This window comes from Pempheris klunzingeri, chromosome 5 (genome assembly GCF_042242105.1).
Source record: "Pempheris klunzingeri isolate RE-2024b chromosome 5, fPemKlu1.hap1, whole genome shotgun sequence".
Taxonomy (NCBI): domain Eukaryota; kingdom Metazoa; phylum Chordata; class Actinopteri; order Acropomatiformes; family Pempheridae; genus Pempheris; species Pempheris klunzingeri.
In genome coordinates this window covers 16,517,433-16,537,569 of record NC_092016.1, presented here as the reverse complement: position 1 = coordinate 16,537,569, position 20,137 = coordinate 16,517,433, and the positions used below count along the sequence as shown (strand labels likewise).

The window sequence follows — 20,137 nt, the reverse complement described above, 5'->3', positions numbered from 1 at the left end:
TGGAGACTGAGGTCCTCCTCCAAAATACAGTCAGACAGCAGCAGCCAGCCAACCAGCCCCACCAGCAGCAGCAGCAGCAGCAGCCGCTACACTGCCTACAGGCCGGGGGAGCGGAGGTTACCTGTGTCGGCCAGCTTGCAGCCCCGCACACGGTGTGCAGAGCCTCGGATCAGTGCGGTGCAGGACTCAGACAGGTAAGAGCCGAGCCAGTCAGCCTCATGTAGGATGATCAGTCTCCTCAGGCAGCCATGAAAACTTCAGCACAGTTATGATGAAGCTCAGCCTCCTTATCTGATCCAACTTCCTCGTCCGTTAGCATCACCGGGGCAAACAGATGGACCTTAAGCCAATAAAAGTCGATTGATTATCGGTGGAAGTCGTTAAAGTGTTGCTGAAAGTGAAGTGACGTGTCTGGATGTCTGAGCTAACTCTGAGATCCCACTAATGACCAGCTAACGTCAACCCCACTAATGGCCTCTAAAGGCTAAACAACCACCCAGACACGGTGATTTAAAGTCCAGTAATGTCTAACTTTTAAAAGTCAGACTACACTGGTGACTTCGTTAAACTGCACAGGAGGGTTTTTGTACTTTTTACCTCAGCTACCAGATGCTGTGTGTGAGCTAAGCTAACGACACCGAGCTCAACTTTTACACAGTAACGATCCAACAGGCCTGCAGACAAACACTGCTGTCAACACATGTTTCATTTAAAGCCTTACCAGGACACACTGGCTGATTGTGATGTTTGCCCATCCGGTGAGGCCTCCACAGCTGACTTTCCCTTTGTTGAACTTTGACTTAATAAACGCTGTGACAGAATAAAGCTTTTGTCTGAGCGGATTTCATAACTTTTCAACAAGGCATCATTGACAAAAAAAGACCCAACAAGTCCAGCAGAGTGGTGTGCAGCCAGGCTTTTAAAACACCAGCACGGTGTCAGATCAGATGAGACTGTCAGGAAAGCAAAGCACGTTTGTTTTCCAGTTGTTTTAAGTGTATAGATTCAGTCACAGACATGTGTTTTTGCCTGTTGTGCAGCTCGGTGACAGACCCTGAACAGGTCTGCCTTGTTTTAGGATCAGCAGCACACCCAGAGCAAAGCAAGCTCCTTGCTTTTCTTTACACACGTGTGTTCAGTGCAGCCCCGTTAATACTCCAACAAAGGCTGATGAGCTTCATTTCTAAAACCTGTAGACTATGTGGAATGACTTAGTTTAATAACACATGGGATGCCACAGTATGAAAGTTAAAGTAGCTAATATGTGCTGGAGGCTGAACAAGGTATCCATCTCTGAGGGGAAGTTTTAAGGGTTAGAAAACCCAAAAGTCGGTTACTTGTTTCTGCTTTTGCTGTTTTATCACGCAAGACAGGAATAAACCTAGTTGACAGTATAACGGACATTATGTAAGGATGAAGGGACAAAAAACCAGGTCCCAGTAGCAGCTTTAATGTTAGACAGACCTCTAGTTCCCCACACTGTATATCTGTGTTTATCATGTGTCACCGTTTGTGTCATTCATTTTCGCAGAGACATGAGTCAGGCGGAGCAGGTGCCTGAGGACATGCCTGCATACCTCAATGATGAGCCAGTAGGTCCGGGTAAGTTAGGCTGCAAAGGTCCTTTCACTGAGAAAAATGTCTGTATATTCACCCCAACATGTCAAAGGGCCTTAGATCATGTTGTAGCACTGTTTTTTAACCACATGTGGGACAGATTATATAGAAATCAGGATTATACATTCTGTGTAGTGATCAGGTGTTGAAGCCGTAAACGGCTACGTTATTGTGGATATCTTAATATGTGCAGATTCAGCAGGTTATTGTTCCTCTGAGAGTCGTGTCTTTACCGAAGACATTTAAATTGTAACTGCTCTGCTCTTCAACAGATCACAATTTTGACACATTGTGGCTGTTTTTATATTTGAATGGTGGCACAAATGTAAATGTTGCTGTGTATATGTCAAAGAATACACCCTGTAACACTGTTACATTTCAGATGCCAATCTATAAAATTGAAATGTAACTAAATTGAAAGGTTTTGTGCTGTGGAAAAGGTAAATGATTGTGGAGCTGAAATAGGTGATTCATTGATTAAAAGTCATTTTCCATATAAAAATCCAACCATTACTCCATACATGTGTCAACTAATTATATTTTGGACCAAACAAGGAATTTGAAGACATCATCTTGGACTGTATGGGCATTTTAAAATAGTTTCTTTCACATTTTATAGACCAATGATTATTTGATTAATTTGCGAATATGAACAGATTTATGAACAATGAAAATAATCTTAATTTGTAGTCAGACATGGAAAAAATGCAGGCTACATTCAGACCATTTCTCTGTCAGACACAGTAGCAGATGGAGCTCTCCACTCTGAATAGTGCCGACTACTTCAGGAGGAAAACCTAATCTTGTGATAATGACTTAATTATCCGTTATCTCCAGAAAACTAACTTTCTTTCATCTCGTGATAACGAGATAATTAATTCGTTATCTTGAGAAAATGAACCCTGTTGTCTCATGATTATGAGTTAATGAAGTCATTATCTTTAGAAAATGAACATTTTATCTTGTGATAACGACTTAATTATCTCGTTTTCTGGACAAAACGAACTTTGTTATCTCGTAATTACATTAAATACTTTTGTTTTCCCACGATAATGAGTTGATTTATCAGATCGAGGGATTATTATGGAGAACTCTAAAATGAGTCTGGTTCATTTAATCACACTTGATTTCATCCATGAAGACCACGGTGAAGCTATGAAGGTGCCAGGGTTTGCGTGGGCCACTCAAACATGCAGCTGATACGGCTGCAGAATGTTTTTTGAGCTTTAGCCTCATTAAAATGTTTTGTTCGACACTATGGAGATTAATGGATGGTTTTATTCAGTGTTGAATTTGTAAATCAGGAGGTCAGTAGGAGAGAGTAAGTAACGGAGCACCTCAGTAGTGGAGCACATTGGACAACATCTGGGTGCTGCTTAACAAATGAAACAAAACCTTCTTTTAAATTGTATCATTTATTTTAATTTCTTAATCGGAGCATTCACAATAATCACTCGGTCAGCAGGTCCATCTTTGGGTTTTCAAAGCTTATTCAGACAAAACAAGTGATGTGAAGACTCCATCTTGAGCTCTTTTGCCCGACATCAGCCTTGTGTTGTGTAATATAACGATACAAGGTTGTAACCCTTTCGTGCCACACACAGAACGTATAAACCGATAAAACAGTTAAGATTAAAAGTTTAAACACGTATGTACATAGCTTGATCTGGGGTGTTGAGATAAAGCCAGCAGTTTCTGTAAAGATGTGGCCACAGCAGTGACTGATTTCCACATGCTTGCCCACCCTGATTGCCATCCCGTCCACTCCACAACCGGACATTAGCCATGGGCAGCTGAATTGGTTAAGCTGCTGTCCCTGTGCCCCGCCCCTCTCCTTCTTGGACGGTCTCACTGATGGTGGCAGGATATTGTAAACTGTGGCAATCGCCCAGTTCACTGCTCTCAATCCATACAGGCTTCATTTACGTAGTCTATATGTAGGTATACAGAGTATGCGTACCCATTATTCACTTGCCATTGCCTAAAGGCTGCTCACTTGTAAGTACTCTGATGAGCATCATTCAGTATTGTGGTGCAAGCAGCGTCAGCATCAGACCAAATATCCAAGGGGGAAGCACCAAATCACTGTCCCCTGAACTGGGTGCTACACTACCTAAGAGAAGATTTTAAGAAAATATCACAAAAATAGTGCATTCTCATATCTTTTGTAATACTCCCAACTAAAGTATTTTATTAGAATCATAGATAACGAGCCAAATCATAACTAAACACGTGTATTTCTGGTTGTCATGCAGCAAAGATCTGTTCATGCAACATATACCAAATAATTGGGCCAGTAACACTTTATCTAAACGATGCACAAACAGCAGGTAGTAGATGTGGCAGGTGTCTGGTCCTGCTCTCACCAATGGACAGATGAAGAGGTGTTTATTAAGGTATGTGAGGTGAGGATGTGTGTACCTCACACACACTTCACACCAGCATCCTCAGCCTACAGATATGGGTTCTAGAGGTTCTCCAAGTCTGTTCTACTATATATACTTTATACACCACTGGACACACCTGGACACCTGCACCTCTTCTCTGGCTTATGTTAATTTCAAAATGATCTTTACTATAACACAGGCAGTTTATCCTTTGCTGGATGGGCTGCTTTAAAAAAATTGGTTGATCGCTGCATCTAAATGCAATGCTGCATCTTTCCAATTCTAAAGAGTTACTCAGTTAATCAGAGACAATAACAGATTAATATTTAATGCAGACTAATCAGCCATCGTGTCGTTTCACAGAATCTTGTGTAGCGTGGTAACATCGTTATCATAGTAAAGTTTTAAATGCTGCATTTCCACCACTGTTAAAGTATCTGAAAAGGCCCATGAAGATGCAGAACGTTTGAAGTAGAGCTGAAACGCTGAGGTGATTTATTGATGACTTAATCTCCGCAAGCAACTGTTTTGATAATTAACAGTTTGAGTAACTTTCAAAGCAAAATTGTACCTGCTTAAATGTGAGAAATTGCTGCTGTTTCTTATCCTACAAGTACAGTAAACTACGTATGGCTATTTGCATGCATCAAATTTGAATAAATGAATTAATCTAGAGAGTTACCAGCAGGTTAATCGATAGTGTAGCCCTAGTTTGGAGCATTTGTCCTCTTACTCCTTGTTGTTGCTATGGCAGTGACATATTGAATCTTAAAATGTTGCTCTTGTTGTTTTGAATCAGACAACAACAAGGACCACCCACAGACACAGCCAGGCATGCTCGGCAGGTTGGCGGGGGGCCTGTACGGCGCCACCAAGGGAGCCTTAGGAGCGACGGTGGGCGGTGTGACCTGGATAGGAGGAAAGAGTCTTGACCTCACCAAGACCGCCGTCAGCTCTGTGGCTGCTGTGCCTGCGATGGGAGTGGGGCTGGTTAAAGGAGGAGTGTGTGCTGTAGCCGGAGGAGTGACTGCTGTCAGCTCTGCAGTGGTTAGCAAAGTTCCCATAGGAGGAGGCAAAAAGAAGGACAAGTCTGACTGACGTGGGGATGTGAACACACACACACATACACACACACACACACACACAGTTGAGGTGGATGGCTCCACTGTGTTTGCCTGTTTTAGCGTTCATGAGCAGGAAAAGAGCAACAACTGAAGAAACAACTGAAAAGTTTAGTGTACACATTTTGGTGAGGGGTCTGTGCTTTGTTGTTTTTTTTTGTTTTTCTTTAGTTCCTGTTTGTTTTTTAATGTAATTTTTGGTAAACCCGCGTTGATATGATTCGTGGGGCAAGGACCTGTAAAGAAAGAACTAACAAAGACTCTCCTTCTCTGTTGTTAAAGGAAAACACTCCAAACCATTATCACTAGTGCCTGAAACTGTTCAAACAAAATGTCAATGTTTCATTTTTGATAATAAGCCACAACACTGCAAGCTGTTATATTTGTCCCATTATCTTTAGTGCCAGAGGAGAAGAACTCATTGTGTAAATGCACCTAAATTTCACTTGCAAGACAATCATTGATCAGTGATGATCGATAGCTGATGAGGAGGTGTTCTGTGGAGGTATTTGACTGTCCGCAGACAAACACATGGGTCAGAGAATCTGTGCGGTGTGATTAAATCACCTTCCTGTGCACTTAATCTCCTTTTCTTCAAATGAACCAATGTGTCCAATCAAAGATGTGGTTTGAACAATCCAGTCCAGTTTAATGTATGAACCTCAGAGTGGACTGTGGATGTTTCTCCGGTGAGTTTTTGTGACACTTTGAAGTCATGTTGCCCTCTGGTGGTTGTGTTCTCCACTTTGTGGAAGGCAACCCACACTTTTGATACAGGCTCTGATTTATTACAATAAATACTGTGTCACAATGTAGCAGGTGTTTTGATTGTAATAAACTTCATTTCCAGGCATAGTGGTTGAATCTAAGGCGTCTGAATAAAGTTTATACGCTATTTTTGACTATATATGTATTTTTACAGTCACTGAGACACTGTGGTTAATGTCCCCCTCACATCAATGTTGACATCTTTCCTGGAAAAACAAAACTGACAATTTGGAGATAGAAGCTCCATAGTGGCACAAATCTCTCCCATCGTACCAAAGCACGACAGTTTAGTGCTCAGCCTCGACCTGACGGATGGGTTTCATGTTACATTCTGAATTTCAAGTGTCAAGTGCATTTTTAAGCTGACGAACACGTAAGAGAACATTTCATTTAAAAAAAAAAAGACCTTTTTGAAAATCTATAACTGAAAAAATGCCATTCAAGCCTTGTACCAAAGGTACAATGAAATAAGGTTTCAAAGCTTTGTTTTTATCAGTGTTGCAGAATGTTTGCTGCACAATGAGAATTTATAGAAACATGGCAGTATAATATTCAGAACCTGTTTAAATAAAATGTATGCTTGCTCATGTGGGGATTCTTGAATCCTTAATTTTGAATTCCTGAATCCTTGGGTCTCTCTAATTAAAGAGTTTGGTCTAGACTTGCTCTTCATGTAAAGCGTCTTGAGATAACGCTGTTATGAATTGGCGCTATATAAATAAAGATTGATTGATATGCTAAAAGCTGTGTATGTATTGTGTTGCATCAGCTACAAAATAAGTCTTAGGAAAACATTGAGTGTGTATATATGTACCATAAAACTAGGATTTTTTTAACAGTCTTGAATGACCCTAACATTACAAAGTTCATTAGTAAATATTATGAGATTTGTACACAGCTTTAATTTCAAAACATGATCATCATCTTTACTACTACTACTCATTATAGTTATACATTTCTTTGTATTTTGTTGAATCAATTTTTATTGTTTAAAGCAGCTTTATACTTTCATCTCATTGAATAGTCAGTATTGCAAGTGTGTTGAAATCATGCTGCAAGTAGTGGGTCTTGATTACTTTTTTTGTTTGTTCGTGAACTATATAACTTTAATGTGCTACCTGTAAATGTAAAACTTTATGAGCAACGTTCACGCTGCTATAAGAAAAACAATTTAACTTGAGACTTGACAGTTTTATGCAAAGCAGAAATATGGATAACATCAGTCCAAGAAGAATTACCTTTCTGCCATCCATCTGTTGTAATGAGGCACCATATACTCTCTATAATATACTAAATACAATTAAAACGGCAAAAATTGTCATCATCAAGCGTAATGATGTAGCCAGTTTACAAGCCCCCATAAGATACAACTATGCTAAAGTGGTTGGGTTTTGTAGAACTCAATTCTCCTCAAGATCAAGTCAAGACAGTAAGGTAAAATGCAATAGCTACTATTTATTAGTCAACAATTATGTAAAAGTTTATTGTATTTTGTTTTATTTAGAATTCTATTAGAATGTATCTGACAATTACAAAAACTAGAGTATGAGAAAAAATAATGTATTTACAGAACAATAAAGCCAATATGTTTTAATACAAATTTGATTTGAATACTTTGGGGATCAATTTAATTTCGCTCTTTCGTCTTTTTGCATTACATTATAGTAGATTTCTGCTTGATTACACACCACTGATAACAAGACCATGCTGATTTATGCTCCAAATCTTTCACTGAATGCTCAGTTCTGGGGAGACCATAATCACAGGTCCAATAGATGCCACAACCTTTGGCTCGGCCTTCTGTTGCTCCACACCCTTGACGTCTCTCTCTGTAGACAGAAATACAAACATGGTCAGATTTAAGTGCATATTGCTCCTCATTTCTGCAGATTAGGAATTTATCTCTTACTTTTCCTGTAGCATGATGGTTCACAGCTGTGGCCTTGCACAGGCGAGCAAACAGATGTACTGCAGTGAATGTACACCTGAACAAAGAAAACAGTGTTAGCAAAGCAACGCAGAAGTATTTTGTTGCAGCGGTTTCTCATCAGTGGATCTATTTATTACCTGCTCCTTCAGGGGTTCCATCGTATTGGGGTCCACAAAGGTAAACATCTTGAAAAGGAAACGCCTGTAGTGACTTGGGAAGTCCAGACCAGAGGAGGGACCAACTGGAACCAGTGAGGACAAGTAGCGATCATCCCGGTATGGACACCTGCATTGAGAGCAAATTATATCAAGGCAATTCAAAATGAATCAGGAAGTAAATGTTTTGAGTAAGTAGTTTGCAGTAATATTCCTATCCACGATTCCCAGAGAGGGTTAGACAGGAGTTCAAACTCGTACCCGTCTACCAGAATGTCCCACTGGGGCAGACTGTGAGGGTTGGGGCTTGTGGTCGTCCAACAGCGACCAAGAGTCAGGACAAGGTTGGGATCTGTCTTTTCAAGGAGTTGGACCTCCGCGTACACAGGGTCCCTCAGTACTTTGGACACAGGATAGTCTGTGTCCGTATAGAAAGAGTCGTAGGCCACATCCACTGTGAGAGCAGAAGTCCCAGTTAGTGTGACTGCCAACATGATAAAATGAACTCCAAACACAGCAACATGCCAGACTGACACACATTTACCTTCATTACAACCCTTTGAATGGCATTGTCCATTAGCCAACCTCAGGTGTACATGGATCGGTCCCAGAGCAGCAACTGGCAGAGGGGGATCTTGTAGTGGGAACACTTCTACGACCACTGTTTCAATAGAAGTGCCAATGTACCTACACTGGAAGAGCAATCTGAAAAAGAGACCTGGCATTAGGCTTTTTGTCCTTCACTGCAGTAACACTAAAAAAAATGATCACCTACTCATAGTGGCTGTCCCTGGTAATGGCTCCACGGGGGCCAACTCCCACCTCAAATGAGGAAGACATCCTATTCTCATAGATTATAACGCCAGGCTCCTCCTACAAAAGTTTAAAAATGGCAGGTGGGATGACAGTTTTTCAAAGCATCCTTTATTGGTTGCAAAGTAAAGAAAATCAAGGTCTTACCATAACAACGGAGCCACAGGCAGTAACAGGAAATTGATAGATGGCAAAAGCTGAATTACAGTCAACATGTGTGCAGCCTTGACCCTGTCCCAACAGTGAGATTGACTCAAGGTCAATGTTGGGCAGAGTGGCATCTCTGGCCACTACCACGACGAACTGGGCATCCTTGGTGCATTGGACAGTCACTGGGTTCACAGAAACAGACATGAATAGGTTGAATGGTTCAATAATATTAAATGTAAAAAACATAAATATGGATGTAGAAAACCTTTTCACCTAATTATTCTTTGGCTATAATCATGATTTACATCCTCCATTGCTGTTCACAGTACATCATTTAATTAATCAGTATAAGGAAACCAGAAAATGTATATTTTGTTTTGTTCGTAGTGTTGTTTACTGTCCTGGTTAATGTACGTATTGTATTGTGTTATTCATGTGAAACAGTGAATTCCTTGGGATGCAAGACAAATTTCAGAAGAATAATGTGATGATAAAGTCAATAAAAGCAAATCAAAAATCAAAAAATAGCAGTCTTTTCAAAAACCCACCTGCCTTTCCAAAGTAGCACCGTTGGCCATTAAAGCAGCAGTTTAGAGCTTCACATCCAGCAGCAGAGATATCAGAGCCTCCACATGGGATTCTCACGTTTTCTGCCACGTCACAACTCTGGACAGGAGGCTGTTTTGCCGAACTTGGCTTGTAACTGGAAGGTAGCATTGCTTGGCGCTGTGGTTGCTGTGGTTGAGGAGCCTGCGGGTGCTGGGAAGAATCATGGTATGGGGACTTTGGCGGTGTATATTGAGGAGCCTTTGGTGGCGGAGGAGGAGGACGAGGTGGGACCTTCGGGGCCTGAGGATATTGAGGAGCCTTTGGTGGCGGAGGAGGAGGAGGAGGTGGGACCTTCGGGGCCTGAGGATATTGAGGAGCCTTTGGTGGCGGAGGAGGAGGAGGAGGTGGGACCTTCGGGGCCTGAGGATATTGAGGAGCCTTTGGTGGTGGAGGAGGAGGACGAGGTGGGACCTTCGGGGCCTGAGGATATTGAGGAGCCTTTGGTGGCGGAGGAGGAGGAGGAGGTGGGACCTTCGGGGCCTGAGGATATTGAGGAGCCTGTGGTGCTTGAGGAGGTGTATAGCCCTTTGGCGCACGTGGTGCAGGCTCCTGCCACAACGTGTCCTGAGCTCCTACCTCTGTCCCAAGTAAGCACCCTAGCAGTGCCAGTGCCACTAAAGACGTGGCTCTCCAGCGCTTTGCCATGGCTCAACAGCAGTTTGACCTGGACAGGACCCAAGTCTACGACTGTGTTTGCTGCCATATTTATATGCGAGTAGGCTCGATGTTTTAAAAAACCCACCTCTGAAGCCAAATAACCACCAATCCCAGCTTCCTAGCTTTGCAATAGCCACTTAAAAGCTTTGGTGTGTTATGTAGACTTTTTTTCAACATTATTCAGATGTTTATTTGATAGGCCCTTTGGCATGTTCACAGAACCTGTTATATGGGTGGATACGGGGATGAAACACGTGTCCTATCAGGTCACTGGGTTGGGCGACAGGTTGACATTGAAGCATTTATTGACAAGTCCAGCATGTGGGTCATAAAAACCTTTTTTAAAGGTCTTTGTGACTTCAAGCTTTATCTATTACCAAATGTTTATTTTGCTAGTGTGCAATGCCAGACATATTGATCTTTTTTCTGAATCTGTAACAAAGTTTGCCATAATAAGCAAAATGAATATGCATGTTTGTCTAGCTGCTGTGTAGCTGTTATAAACATATTCACTCATATCTGTAATACTTAAATACAATCATGTTGTATACTAACGTGGTTGGTTAATGATGCGCTCCTTGGCTTTGGACGTAGTGACCGGTTCGTACTGGAGAGAGGTTAGATCACGTAAACACACTATTTAATACATTCCTTACACTTTTGTCATTGTCTTTTTTGTCATTATAATCATAAACTGAAAATGAACTGAAATTCAACTGTGACTCTAATTTTTTTAACTCTATATACAAACGTAAGCATAAAGCCCTGAGTTGAGTGTAATATTCAAATAGTTAACTAGCTGACTACTACTTAACTGGCTGTTGCCAATAGCCTAACATGCTTTTATGCTTTTAAAATTAGATGAAGCACACTCTGCCCGCCACAATGCCTTAGATTTTACCAGTGTCTCGGATATGATTCAGCTTGTTTTGGCTATGTGGCTGAAAGTTATCAAGCCAGCCCACTAACTTTAGCTTAGCAAGCTAAATTTACTGCATATTTGACAGAAGTTAGTTGGCTAATGACTAATATTGCCAGTTTGCAAGATAATAAGGAACCAAAAGCAATCAAAATTATAAACCACTTGTCGGTGACCATGCTGTGCCACATTACTGTGAATAATCTCAGCTCAAAGGTCTGCTTAACTGAAATATAATTTCTTTAAAATGTCAGTGTGGACAAAAGTTGAAGAATTCCTGTAAGGAGTCTTTAAACTGCTGCTTAAAACAACCAGTGGGTTTGCATTCAGTGAATGAATCATTCTGGGACCATTTAACAAACAGATCTCAAGCATTTGCTAGTAAATATTAATTTCTTAAGCATTACACCCGATCAGATCCATGTTACTAAAGAGAAAATTCACTTTAAAAAAAAATTCACATTACTTCTACATAGTTACACAGCTCTGTTTGAACTTGCAACTTTAAACAGGTCTCTCCCTTGGTACAAACAGACTGCGGTGGTGATCATGTCATGTCAAAGCAAGTCCTGGAGCTTCTCCATGGAAAGTGAATAAAGGAGGAAATCACTATATTCCTCCTTCGCAACTCAACACAGGATCAGACTTGGAAAGTAACTAGAGGTGGAAATTATTTCTCCAAGTACTGTCTTTATACTCAAAGTATTTCTGTTTCTTTTACTACTACAGTATACCTCTGCACAACAACCTCTGAGACAGAAATATTGCGCTGTTTATTCCACAATATATAGCTGACAGCTGTAGTCATTATACTTTACTGACTGGTATTTTACTTATATAACATATGATGAGCTAATAAGTATGATGCATTTTTGCAGATTAAATTACCCACACATTTAAACATTCATGTATCGGTGATTGAACACACAAAGGAAGCCTTCATAATGAATGCTTTTACTTTTGACAATTTTAACTGCATTTAGCTGCTAATGCTCTGTAGTGTTACCAACAAACAAACAAGTTTAAATGCCGGACCTTTTCTTGTGACTGTAGTTTTCCATAGTAGTACTATTACTTTTGCTAACTGTATAATAAGGGTTTTCCACCACTGTACAAGATAAATCTATTAAAAATGTTTTTATTTTGCTGATATGAACCTTTTCATTGCTGGTCCACACTTTCCTCACAAAAACTGTACATACAGAGATATGACACGACAGAAATATTCAATTGTCATGCAGTGTCAGGACAGTTAGGTCCAATAAAAGTACTTGCAACTCATTTACAGTAAACATTTTGACAATCAATGAACTCTAAATTGTTTTATTGACATCTTTTATTATTTTGGAAACATCATTATGCAGTATTTATATCAACAGTCAGTGTTCATTAGGAAGTCAATGGTTTCACAATATTCAAATCAAAAACTTTATTGCAACTTGGAATAACCCTGATTTACCAATAACAAGTTTCTCTTGTACAGTTTCATTCCAGTCCAATACTATACGTGTTGTCTTTGTGAAGTTTATGATGCATTTTGAGTTTATTTAACTGGTTATTTTTGGCATTGTGAATTGAATTATTTTGTGAGATGTCCCTAATATTCTGTTCTTCTGCTTTATGTAAACAAGAGCTCACAAAACAGTAGAAACACTTAATGAAATGCAATACAATGCAACTTCTCCACTAAATATAACCTTGAACATTACTAGTTAAATCGACACCTAACATTGCGTCAACAAAAGCAGAATATTGTAAGCTTTAAATGTGATTTATTAAAGGTAATTGTATTGCAACAGATTGTAAAGGTGCCAATAAACATATAAGCCAGAAGTTTTTGTAAGATGATCTTTCAAAACATATCATAACCAGGTTTGAACAAACTTGACATTTTTTTTGGTTTTCCTACTTCTCAGATTATAGTTAAGAGAATATTTAGAAACTTTGCTGATGTTTTATCACTAGACCTGTGAGTATGATGGGGACACTTTTGTTTAAAGACTAAACTCATCTTAATTAATTGTTCAGTCAGTGTTTAATATAGTGTTCCCTGTGTAATAGTATAGAATAGAGACATTTAAGCTTTTATTATATTTATGAGAATTTAATCTGGTGTGCTGTCTGTTCGTTCTTTTACTGGGGTGCTCTACCCAGAGTACAAAATGTAACATACACACCACTAAAAACTAAACTATGCAAATGAATGCTCCAAATCTTTTACTAAATGTTCTTTTCAGCTTGACGCCATCCTGTTTACTGTTGAGGGGAGACCATAATCACAGGTCCAATAGATGCCACAACCTTTGGCTCGGCCTTCTTCTGCTCCACACCCTTGACGTCTCTCTCTGTAGACAGAAATACAAACATGGTCAGATTTAAGTGCATATTGCTCCTCATTTCTGCAGATTAGGAATTTATCTCTTACTTTTCCTGTAGCATGATGGTTCACAGCTGTGGCCTTGCACAGGCGAGCAAACAGATGTACTGCAGTGAATGTACACCTGAACAAAGAAAACAGTGTTAGCAAAGCAACGCAGAAGTATTTTGTTGCAGCAGTTTCTCATCAGTGGATCTATTTATTACCTGCTCCTTCAGGGGTTCCATCGTATTGGGGTCCACAAAGGTAAACATCTTGAAAAGGAAACGCCTGTAGTGACTTGGGAAGTCCAGACCAGAGGAGGGACCAACTGGAACCAGTGAGGACAAGTAGCGATCATCCCGGTATGGACACCTGCATTGAGAGCAAATTATATCAAGGCAATTCAAAATGAATCAGGAAGTAAATGTTTTGAGTAAGTAGTTTGCAGTAATTTTCCTATCCATGATTCCCAGAGAGGGTTAGACAGGAGTTCAAACTCGTACCCGTCTACCAGAATGTCCCACTGGGGCAGACTGTGAGGGTTGGGGCTTGTGGTCGTCCAACAGCGACCAAGAGTCAGGACAAGGTTGGGATCTGTCTTTTCAAGGAGTTGGACCTCCACGTACACAGGGTCCCTCAGTACTTTCAACACAGGATAGTCTGTGTCCGTATAGAAAGAGTCGTAGGCCACATCCACTGTGAGAGCAGAAGTCCCAGTTAGTGTGACTGCCAACATGATAAAATGAACTCCAAACACAGCAACATGCCAGACTGACACACATTTACCTTCATTACAACCCTTTGAATGGCATTGTCCATTAGCCAACCTCAGGTGTACATGGATCGGTCCCAGAGCAGCAACTGACAGAGGGGGATCTTTTAGCGGGAACACTTCTACGACCACTGTTTCAACAGAAGTGCCAATGTACCTACACTGGAAGAGCAATCTGAAAAAGAGACCTGGCATTAGCTTGCTCTGTATCAGAGCCTTTCTTTTGACACTAAAAATGTCTTTAAAAAATGATCACCTACTCATAGTGGCTGTCCCTGGTAATAAATCCAAGAGGCCCAGCTCCAACTTCAAAAGAGGAAGACATCCTATTCTCATAGATTATAACGCCAGGCTCCTCCTACAAAAGTTTAAAAATGGCAGGTGAGGTGACAGTTTTTCAAAGCATCCTTTATTGGTTGCAGAGTAAAGAAAATCAAGGTCTTACCATAACAACGGAGCCACAGGCAGTAACAGGAAATTGATAGATGGCAAAAGCTGAATTACAGTCAACATGTGTGCAGCCTTGACCCTGTCCCAACAGTGAGATTGACTCAAGGTCAATGTTGGGCAGAGTGGCATCTCTGGCCACTACCACGACGAACTGGGCATCCTTGGTGCATTGGACAGTCACTGGGTTCACAGAAACAGACATGAATGGGTTGAATGGTTCAATAATATCTACCAAAGAAAATGCAACAAAATTACAAGTCCACATCAATTTAAGCAACTGTTTAAGGGTTTACTTATGATATAGCTGTGTCATGATATAGCATGTGTCAAAATGCAAACATCAGCATGCAAAGATGCTCAATGTATGTATGAGCATGAATGTAGGACAAAGAAACTAGTTATCATTCTATCTGGATAATTTTACTAGTTTAGTAAAGTCATCCGGTAATTACACTATGTAATTACTATGTTGTATTTACTCAATACAACCACAAAAACATGTTTAATGCTCTTTTGAGAGCAACAACAGCCTTTTCAGGACTCACCTGCTTTTCCAAAGTAGCACTGTCGACCATCAAAGCAGCAGCTAATCGCTTCACATATATCAGCAGTGATATCAGAACCTCCACATGGGACTTTCTGGCTGTCTGCTACCTCACAACTCTGGAAAGAAGGCTGCTGTGGTGCACTTGGCTGCTGTGGTGCAGGCTGGTGCGGCTGCTGTGGCTCCTGTGGTTGATTTGGTTGATGGGGTTGTTGTGGTTGATATGGTTCATGTGACTCTTGTGGTTGATATGGTTGTTGTGGTTGATGTGGTTGATATGGTTCATATGACTCTTGTGGTTGATATGGTTGATGTGGTTGATGTGGTTCATGTGGTTCATGTGACTCTTGTGGTTGATGTGGTTGATATGGTTCATGTGATTGAAGTGGCTGCTCTGGTTGATGTGGTTGAGGGTCCTGTGCGTCTTCGGGAGACTGAATTTCAGAGAATGTTCGAGGATATGCAGAAAACTTTGGAGCTTGAGGAGAATGAGGATATTTTGGTTGGGAAGGAGGTTGGACCTGTGGCGTTTGAGGAGAGTGAGTATATTTTGGTTGGGAAGGAGGCTGGACCTGTGGCGTTTGAGGAGAGTGAGGATATTTTGGTTGGGAAGGAGGCTGGACCTGTGGCGTTTGAGGAGAGTGAGGATATTTTGGTTGGGAAGGAGGCTGGACCTGTGGCGTTTGAGGAGAGTAAGGATATTTTGGTTGTGAAGGAGGCTGGACCTGTGGCGTTTGAGGAGAGTAAGGATATTTTGGTTGTGAAGGAGGCTGGACCTGTGGCGTTTGAGGAGAGTAAGGATATTTTGGTTGTGAAGGAGGTTGGACCTGTGGCGTTTGAGGAGAGTAAGGATATTTTGGTTGGGAAGGAGGCTGGACCTGTGGGGTTTGAGGAGAGTAAGGATATTTTGGTTGGGAAGGAGGCTGGACCTGTGGCGTTTGAGGAGAGTAAGCATATTTTGGTTGTGAAGGAGGCTGGACCTGTGGCGTTTGAGGAGAGTGAGGATATTTTGGTTGTGAAGGAGGTTGGACCTGTGGCGTTTGATCAGAGTGAGGATATTTTGGTTGGGAAGGAGGTTGGACCTGTGGGGTTTGAGGAGAGTAAGGATATTTTGGTTGGGAAGGAGGTTGGACCTGTGGCGTTTGAGGAGAGTGAGGGTGTTTTGGTTGTGAAGGAGGTTGGACCTGTGGCGTTTGATCAGAGTGAGGGTATTTTGGTTGGGAAGGAGGTTGGACCTGTGGCGTTTGAGGAGAGTAAGGATGTTTTGGTTGTGAAGGAGGTTGGACCTGTGGCGTTTGAGGAGAGTAAGGATGTTTTGGTTGGGAAGGAGGTTGGACCTGTGGCGTTTGATCAGAGTGAGGGTATTTTGGTTGGGAAGGAGGTTGGACCTGTGGCGTTTGAGGAGAGTAAGGATGTTTTGGTTGGGAAGGAGGTTGGACCTGTGGCGTTTGAGGGGAATAAGGATATTTTGGTTGGGAAGGAGGCTGGACCTGTGGGGTTTGAGGAGAGTAAGGATATTTTGGTTGGGAAGGAGGCTGGACCTGTGGCGTTTGAGGAGAGTAAGGATATTTTGGTTGTGAAGGAGGTTGGACCTGTGGCGTTTGATCAGAGTGAGGATATTTTGGTTGTGAAGGAGGTTGGACCTGTGGGGTTTGAGGAGAGTAAGGATATTTTGGTTGGGAAGGAGGTTGGACCTGTGGCGTTTGAGGAGAGTAAGGATGTTTTGGTTGTGAAGGAGGTTGGACCTGTGGCGTTTGAGGAGAGTAAGGATATTTTGGTTGTGAAGGAGGTTGGACCTGTGGCGTTTGATCAGAGTGAGGATATTTTGGTTGTGAAGGAGGTTGGACCTGTGGCGTTTGAGGAGAGTGAGGATATTTTGGTTGTGAAGGAGGTTGGACCTGTGGGGTTTGAGGAGAGTAAGGATATTTTGGTTGTGAAGGAGGTTGGACCTGTGGCGTTTGAGGAGAGTAAGGATATTTTGGTTGTGAAGGAGGTTGGACCTGTGGCGTTTGAGGAGAGTGAGGGTATTTTGGTTGTGAAGGAGGTTGGACCTGTGGGGTTTGAGGAGAGTGAGGATATTTTGGTTGTGAAGGAGGTTGGACCTGTGGCGTTTGAGGAGAGTGAGGGTATTTTGGTTGTGAAGGAGGTTGGACCTGTGGGGCTTGAGGAGAGTAAGGATATTTTGGTTGTGAAGGAGGTTGGACCTGTGGGGTTTGAGGAGAGTGAGGGTATTTTGGTTGTGAAGGAGGCTGGACCTGTGGGGTTTGAGGAGAGTGAGGGTATTTTGGTTGGGAAGGAGGCTGGACCTGTGGCGTTTGAGGAGAGTGAGGGTATTTTGGTTGGGAAGGAGGTTGGACCTGTGGCGTTTGAGGAGAGTAAGGATGTTTTGGTTGGGAAGGAGGTTGGACCTGTGGCGTTTGAGGGGAATAAGGATATTTTGGTTGTGAAGGAGGCTGGACCTGTGGGGTTTGAGGAGATTGAGGAGGCTGCACCTGTGGTTTTTCAGGAAATTGTGTCCGTGGCGGAAGAACCTGTGGGGTATGAGGATATTGAGGAGCCTTCGGCGGTGGAGGAGCTGGGCCCTGTGGCGTTTGAGGCTGATGAGGAAATTGTGTCCATGGTGGTCCCTGAGGAGATGGATAGCCCTTTGATGCCCGTGGTGCAGGTTCCTGAGATAATGTGTCCTGAGCTCCTACCACTGTCCCAAGTAAGCATCCGAGCAGTGCCAGTGCCACTAAAGACGTGGCTCTCCAGCGCTTTGCCATGGTTCAACAGCAGTTTGACCTGGACAGGACCCAAGTCTATGACTGTGTGTGCTCCCACATTTATATGTGACTGGGGTTGTTGTTTTTTAAAAACCCCACCTTTGAGGTCAATAACCAATCACACAATCCCATCTTTTCAATGGCTACCTAAAAGCTTCAGGGGTGTGTTTTGTAATGGTTTTTATACTTACTCAGATGAGTGATTTGATAAGCCTTTTGGCATCCTCACAAAATCAGTTATATGGGTAGGACAAGGGGATGAAACGTCATATCAGATCATGTCAGTTTGACATTGACATGTTATTGGGTCACAAAAACCTTTTCTGTAGGTCTTTGTGGCCTCAAGCTTTATTTGTCACCAAATATTTATTTTGGTAGTACACAATGCACAGAACTTCTCCACTTGCGTTTAGTTAGCAGTTTGTCTCACACTTATAATTAAACAGCAAATGGTTTAGAAAACACTTCCTCAGTTTTTCCATTTCATAGAAAAACCCAGGCAAACCAAACTGACCAATCAGAGTTCTGGCAGTCCCAGTGTAGCATCCATAACTGTGAATATGTATCTTAGAGACATCTTAAGCTATCTCATTCAAATGTTGAAAACCTCCCTGATCAGCCTGCCAATACATATATTTTCTAACTATTACTATTATATTAGGTTAACCTAATGTCAAGTGTGGAAAGTTCAATAAAGAAAGAATTGTTTGGTATCTAGACAAGAATAGAAAATATTTTACTTGTCACTTTTGTTAAGCAAGCTACAAAAATCATTTTTTGTATGCTTTGGGCAAACTAACCAATATTCTAACTCAAAGCATCTCTAAACTAATATGCCGTTCCAACAAACCCCTCTTCACTTCAATTATGGTCTTGAAGGTGTTTCTTCTGGGGTGCCACAGTGTGATTCCTGCTCTCCTTTCCAATATAGCATTGAATTTCAAACATAGTAATTTTTGCATTTTTTTGAGTGTTGTGACCTCAAAAAGGTTGCCTTATGTAGGCAAATAAGTTCAAACTGTTCTCTAAAATTCTACTTTAAAACCAAATAGCATTTGCTAAACATCTGCCTTTGAGGCTCCAACAAAAACAAAGACATGTCACTTGCTAAGGAACTTTTTTACTTTGTGATAATACCAGGAAAATAACACTAAAATGAACGAATAGAGAGAAGTCAAAGTCAACAAACTGACTCGGGTATTTCTGTTACTCATACATTTCTATGTGACGTTTCCTGACCATAGTTAATATCAGCCAGCAGCAAGTTAATGGTCATATCAGACCATGTAAGGCTGCAGCAGCAAAGCCCCTCAGCGCATTGAACTGAGTAAAGGTGTTATTTTTTTCAACTTTTCATTTCTAAGAGGGAGATTATTAATTTCTTCTTTTAAAAAAGTTTTGCTTTAAATTGGAAAACAGACAAAACTCAAAAAATCTAATTAAGTAAATGTAAAATTAGGCCTACTGACTAGACAATATGCTCAAAAAACATTTTACAGGAAAGCCGACTGAAGGGATGAGGATGTGAAACAAACAAATAAAAAACAAATTCCCCCTTATACTTGTGTTTGACGATGTTGTGGAGTTATTTTTTTTGTCTTCATTACAGGGCAAAAATTTGGAAAGTCAAAAAGTAAAAGTCTTCACATTTTTCTGCAAAGTATGAATGAAAATGTTTCTTTTTTTAATTTCATGAAAGGTCTTCTTTTATTCATTTATGTGAGTTTTCCTGTTACTGTCTTTTCTTAATGAGTTTCAAGAGTCATTTATGGAAAATAACAATGAATTTATTCTATAGAATGAGGGTAAATATATGGACAGCTAATGACACCTGCATAAGGGCAAAGATTTAATTTAATTCCTGCATCAGTAGACTGTAAAAATTGTCATCTGATGACAATTTCAAATTCAACCCTTGATGCTCTTTATACTGATTTCCAGGTTCTGGGAAAGGTTATCTGTGTTTATGACACTGACTGTGGCCTATAAATGAAAAGAAACTGCATTTACTCTGTGCTTAAAGACACTCATAAAATAAGTAAATCAAATATTAAGAGTTGAAGATTATTAGTAAGGTGCAAAAACCAAATGTAGCCAACACAATGCCAGAAATGTAACAGA

The 20,137-nt window shown here is 41.1% G+C and overlaps 3 protein-coding genes across 4 annotated transcripts; 1 reads left to right on the top strand and 2 right to left on the bottom strand.

Annotated features, from left to right (window-relative positions):
- Positions 1-62: 62 nt before the first annotated feature.
- Positions 63-6,636, top strand: tmem263 (transmembrane protein 263). 2 transcript variants are annotated; one of them, XM_070830670.1, is made up of 3 exons: positions 63-194; positions 1,532-1,602; positions 4,804-6,636. In XM_070830670.1, the coding sequence occupies exons 2-3, from the start codon at positions 1,536-1,538 to the stop codon at positions 5,100-5,102; spliced, it is 366 nt and encodes a 121-aa protein (XP_070686771.1). In that variant the 5' UTR covers positions 63-194; positions 1,532-1,535; the 3' UTR covers positions 5,103-6,636. The 2 variants fall into 2 exon arrangements, with proteins under 2 accessions (XP_070686771.1, XP_070686773.1); XM_070830672.1 differs by lacking the exon at positions 63-194 and adding an exon at positions 648-758.
- Positions 6,637-7,791: 1,155 nt separating this feature from the next.
- On the bottom strand, positions 7,792-10,195 carry LOC139200926 (zona pellucida sperm-binding protein 4-like). The gene is made up of 7 exons (XM_070830105.1): positions 9,490-10,195; positions 8,939-9,123; positions 8,754-8,851; positions 8,523-8,683; positions 8,240-8,432; positions 7,961-8,108; positions 7,792-7,878 (listed from the first exon to the last, which is right to left on the bottom strand). The coding sequence occupies exons 1-7, from the start codon at positions 10,193-10,195 to the stop codon at positions 7,792-7,794; spliced, it is 1,578 nt and encodes a 525-aa protein (XP_070686206.1).
- Positions 10,196-13,379: 3,184 nt separating this feature from the next.
- Positions 13,380-16,855, bottom strand: LOC139201271 (zona pellucida sperm-binding protein 4-like; the record flags this gene model as incomplete). The annotated part of the gene is made up of 9 exons (XM_070830546.1): positions 13,380-13,471; positions 13,552-13,627; positions 13,710-13,857; positions 13,989-14,181; positions 14,272-14,414; positions 14,518-14,615; positions 14,703-14,887; positions 15,253-15,436; positions 16,742-16,855. Coding segments are annotated over 9 exons (1,233 nt in total), but the record flags the coding sequence as incomplete, so codon positions are not given.
- Positions 16,856-20,137: the final 3,282 nt, after the last annotated feature.